General features: G+C 25.2%; 1 protein-coding gene across 1 annotated transcript in view; it reads right to left on the bottom strand.

The window, feature by feature from the left end:
- Positions 1-5723, bottom strand: part of LOC117181647 (probable transcriptional regulatory protein Tlet_1011) — a 10028-nt gene that overhangs the window by 3621 nt on the left and 684 nt on the right. Inside the window, exon 2 of the mRNA XM_033374542.1 lies at positions 1883-2129. Within this exon, the coding sequence (XP_033230433.1) occupies positions 1883-2129 (247 nt within the window). The remainder of the gene's footprint in view (positions 1-1882; positions 2130-5723) is intronic.

The following is a 5723-nucleotide window of genomic DNA, read 5'->3' as shown; positions in this document are numbered from 1 at the left end:
ATCAATTGTTGAAGTCGATAAACATCAGAAAACCTTTTTGCACGAAATTGACTTTGAAAGCAGTATAAAGACATTTTTGTGTCTAATAAAAGAAAATAAAGAAATGTAAATCGCGCGTTCACGTTTCTTGAATTTTATTTTCTAACAGAAAAAATATGCAAATTTAAAAATCAATTATTAAAACAGTTTTTTAATTTATGTTTAAGAATTTTTTTGGAAACAATAATTAATCATCATTAATTTCGAATTGAAAGCGTCTGAAATTAAAAAGTACATGTATTGAAGGATTTTCGACAATTTAATTAGAAAAAGGAGGATTGTAAAATTTTTACGTCAAAGCGCTAAAAATGAAACAATTTTATTTTAAATTAAAGAATTACAAAACTATTATGATTTTATATTAAAATTTCAAAAATAGGACAATGTCAAACGTTAAAAATTCAATATTTTAAGATTCGTATTTTGGAAATTGGGTCATTTAAAATCCAGAGGAATTAAAATTGTATTATTTATCATTGAGAACGTTCAAAATTATGCAATTAAAGATTTAGATTTTTTGAACATGAATAATTTTAAATTCGAAGCAATTAAAATTTGAAAATTTAATATTAAAAACTAAATTGAATCTTTTAAAGTAAAAGCTTCTTAAATTCTAGAGTTTTTAATTGTTATTACATAATAAAATTATAATTTAATATTAAAGCGGCTTTAAATTATTTTAAAAAATAACTCAAAAATCAATAATTTTTAAATTGCTAATCATACTTTGAAAAATAAAAAAAAAATCAATTTTCATTGCAAATTTAAAACCTACGAAAGGAAGAATTAAAAAATTTAGCATTCAACATTCATACTCAGAACTCTAAAATTGTAAACATTTAAAATGATCGAAATTATCCAATTACTAATGTATCAATTTCAGATAGTTTAATTTTAATCTTTTTTTTTTTTTTTTTAAACTCAATTTTTACTTGTCTAATTTCAAATCATCCTTTAGAGTTATTATTTATTCAAGACATTTTTCAATTTGAAATTATTTATCTGTTTAAATGTTTAACAAAAATCGGACAATTTTAAGATCTTACATTGACATTTAAGGTTTTTAATATGAAATTTTGAAATATTTAATAGCGGAATGATCCTGACATTTGGAATATTTGAATTTGAAACTAAAATATTGCGAGGTTTAAAATTCAGAATCTGCCAAAATTAATTTAAAAATTAATTTAAGAAAAAACTTTAGTTTCAAGGCCCCCAAGATTAGAAATTTTAGAATTGCGCTTTCAAAACTATCATTTTAAACTAAAATTATAGAAATTTAAAGAACGATAAAGTTGGTTAATAAAATATATGATTTCCATAATAACAAGAATTACTCATTTTCACCCTTCAAAATTGCAGAATTTTAAATATTGTGAACCTTTAAAGTTTAATTATTATTAAAAAATTGAAAAGTATATAATTTTTTTATTTGGAAACTTTAAAAAATTACAAATTGTCCTAATTATGAAATATGAGAAATCTCTCGGAGTAATATTTTTCTCCCGGATTTATCATTATTTTTTTTACTTCTTTTTATCATTTTTACTTATTTTTAGAAGATTAATTATAAGTACCTATGGAAGGAATAAAAAAGTATGTTTCAATTATTTTTCAAATTCATGGACTTTAGAAATAAATTAAAAAATTGATTAATTTGTTCAATTAATTGATGATGATATTATGAATATATTGAGAAATATCCTATAATTATCACCAATTGATAATTAAAGGATACCTGGAAGAACCCTGGAATTGTCAGGATTTTTTTCAGAATTTAATTAGACACCCTGAAATTAATTAATTTAAGTAAGGCTGCAATTTTAAATGGTATTCTACGTACATATTTTTTCTTAGCATGGTGTTTATGTTATGTTTTGTTTGAGATACGTTGTCTGTTACTAGATGAAAAACAAGTAAACATCCACATGGTCCTTGCACGTTAATCCAAACGTTGTGGCAATTAATTTTCGTACTTTGCATTCTTTCAAGAAATGCTTTTATTGTACCATTCGGGATGTTTTTCTTCTTGGCTTGGTCTAATAGATATGCTAACTTCATATTCATGTCGGGATTTGCAGTGCCACCCTCTTTAAAAGCACAAAAATCAAGTTAATTTGAATTAAAGACTGGGTTTCATTAACTTTGTATCAATTTTGAAAACATTAAAATTGTTATAACAATATTTTTGCAATTTTGAACATTCTACAATAGGGTGCCTGAAAAAAGTGTGTTTTTGAATTTTGCAAACGCTATCCTATTAATTTCTTCCTTTTGGTGAAAAAATAATGGCATAGAATTTATTTTACTTTAAAAAAATTCTTTAGAGGTTGCGTTAAGCTTTTTTAGGTGTGAATTAATTTTTTCCGTTTAGACTTTTAAAAAAATACAAATGTAGGCCTAAAAATTCTTTCATTTCCAAATGTTATGAACAAAAAATCAGAGATAGTATTCGTCGTTTGAAATAGCCCCTAATACAGTTTTTTCTCTGGAATAATATGAACATGGTTGCTTCTACAATATAAGGAGAGTATTATACCTCAAACGGTACACTGGTGCGAATTCGCACTCGAAGTGTTTTTATTTTGTTGGCATTTACGTAAACACAGCTGCAGCGGATTATCCCCGAATATATTAAATATATATGTTGAATTTTAGTGACATATACTAGTTGTTTATTATATGTTCAATATATTAAGTATTTAAAATTAACATTGCAAACAAACCAAATCGCACCAGTGTATCGTTTACGTATTTTGGGTTGGAGTGTACCGTTTGAGGGTTAGCCATAAGAAATAAATTAAAATTGTTCAATTCAAACCGGGGCACCGAAAAAAATCTTGAACTTCAAAATACATTTCTTTTATACTTTACATATTCATATAGTACCTTAAAATGAGTTCTTACCTGTCATTAATCTGAAAAAAGATGTGAGCTAGTTAATTAAGGTCGAATTCAGTGCGATTTTGCGGTTTTATAAGATTTGCATATCTATTTGCTTATCGAGTTCTTTGAATTTTGAATCGCTGAAAATAATTGATACAAAATTATGGAAAAAATACATTTTAAAGTTATATGACAATTATTAAACCACGTGTAAATATTTTAAGTTTATTCCTTGAACCGATGCATATTATTGCAGAAAAGAACATTCAGGGGCCATTTCAGAACATTATTTGTAATAAAATTATAAAACATCGGATTTTAAGCCCGGTATCTTAATTTTTTTCACAAAATTTAGTGCATTTTCCTCAATAAACAGTTCATACATTTTGGGGTAAAAGAATTTCATAGCCTTAGATTCTTATTTTTTTTTAATTGAAAACTTATTCATTTTTAGACCTAAAACGACCTAGGGGAACGTCTAAGCCATTTAAAAAAATAATAAAGTTACAGAATCTCTCGGGGACGCAATATGAGATATTCATCGTTTTCGTTTTGATTCTGATTTTCTCAAAAAACCACACTTATATTTTACGCTAATTTTTTGTTGAATTTGTACTTCCATAAGTATAATAAGTTTTTATAAGTATTATCTTGTAAGTTTTATCCGAGCTCAATAATTTTTTGTAACCACAAGAATTTTTTTCTTCATAAAATTGAATTTTCTAATTATTCTTGCAAACAAGGACTGATACGAAAACATATTTGTACGTTTAAAAAAGCACACGAAAAATACTTTCTGCTCTTTTGCGATATCTTGCATCGTTTACGAGAAAAATTAAAAAATTATATTCTGACAAAAAAAATGTTCTGGTCTCGAAAATGATTTAGCCCGCGTAAATCTGACAGAATATTGTCATTTTTATATAAGCAGAATCTATAAAAAATATTTAAAAATAATAAAAACGTTGATTTAAAAATAATGCCTTTTTAAAAAAAACTTTTTTACAAAAAATATAGAAAAAAATAAAAAAGGTACGGTTTGCCACAAAAATTTGTTATTTTTTTTTTCAAATTCTGAAAATAATATTTTCTGGAAAACTCCAGCTTTTACGACTTGAGTAATTTTTTTAAAACCCCAAATTTTTTCTTTAAACTTCTTCTATAACTGTTGTCCTAATTAAGGTATTGTCCGTTTCTATTTTGATTTTGATTTTATTGAATGTATCCTTTCATAAGGAAGAGATTTTGTCAGTTTTATGTGGGCTAAATATCTTTAAAGTTTAGGAGACTTTTTTTCATAAAATTGAATGTTCTCACAAACAGCGGTAGAAACGAAAAAATTTTCAAATAAAAATTTGCTCGTCTAAAAGTCATATGAAAAATACCTTGGGCTATTTCGTGATTACTTCGTTCGTTTAAGAAAAAAATTAAAAAATTATATTTTCAGGAAAAAAATCATTGTCCCGGCCTTAAAAATGGTTTAGCCCACATAAAGCTGATAGGATCCCTATCTTCTCCTAGTAACATTTTTTTTTAATATTAGAAAGAATAAAAAGGTGGGTTTTCAAGAAAAACCTTTTAATTTTTTTCAAATTTTGAAAATATAAGCAGTATATTTTCTGGAATACTCCATTTTTTTTATTCTTTCTTATATTTTTGAAAGGATTCTGTCAATAGAAGAAAGGCTTTATCAGGACTAAACCATTTTTAAGGCCAGGAGAATTTTTAGTCTAAAAATATAATTTTGTAATTTTTCTTGTAAACGATGCAAGATATTGCAAAATAGCGAAATTTATTTTTCACAGGACTTTTTTAGAATCAGAATAAAAATTAAATGATAAATATCTCAATTAGGTTAAAATTTATAGAATTAAAAAAAATTCTTTCAAAACAAAGCACAAAATCTAAAACATTGTAAAAATGATTTTTTTTTCGCAAATCGGAAAAATACGTATAACTTAATTTGCTATAAAAACAACATATTTCGTGAAATGGATTCGTTCGGTGTTATTTTTCACCAAAAGGAATAAAATTTAGGAATAGCGTTTGCAAAATTAAAAAAAACTTTTTGGGTACCTAATTGTGTAATAAGACACATTTAAAGTTATTAGCAGTGGTGTAGTCGAAGCCTGGCGAGAATTTTTTGAACTTCTCTTTTGCGAAAGTAACTTAGCCGTTTAATAAAGACGGGTTTTAGGATTCAAGCCGAAATATATTGTATTTTTGACAAAATGGTTGACTTTTCAATCAAAAAATATTTTACACCCAAGAAGATGAATTTTTAACACAAAAAGACGAATTTAAAAGGGAAAATCAATTTGCAACCAAACAGTTATATTAATAAACAACTTAATGAATTTTAAAGTAAAAAGACGAACTTCTTCGGAGACAGTTTATGTTTAACAAAAAAATTATTTTTCAAGAAGCAAAGATAAATTTTCAGATAAAAAGCATGACTTTTTTACCACGAAAGATCAAGTTTCACTCATAAAAGATGAATTTTTCACAATACAGTAGAATTTTCAATAAAAATCATGACTTTAACAAAGTATCTAAATTTTCCAAAAAAACAATTACACTTTTAAGAAAATAGTTGAATTTTCAGCATACGAAGATGTATTTTCAATCAAATAGTCGAATTTTCATACAATAATGACTAATATTCTATCAAATATTAAACAATTTTAAGACAAAAAGATACATTTTTTAGAAGACAGTTGATTTTTCATTAAAAAAGTTTGTTTTTCCAACCACTAAACTTGACTTTTCTTCCGAAACAAAAAGATGGATCATCCTAA

This window comes from Belonocnema kinseyi, chromosome 10, assembly GCF_010883055.1.
Source record: "Belonocnema kinseyi isolate 2016_QV_RU_SX_M_011 chromosome 10, B_treatae_v1, whole genome shotgun sequence".
Taxonomy (NCBI): Eukaryota; Metazoa; Arthropoda; class Insecta; order Hymenoptera; family Cynipidae; genus Belonocnema; species Belonocnema kinseyi.
The sequence above is the reverse complement of the archived record's forward strand: the minus strand, read 5'-3'. Positions and strand labels throughout refer to the sequence as shown.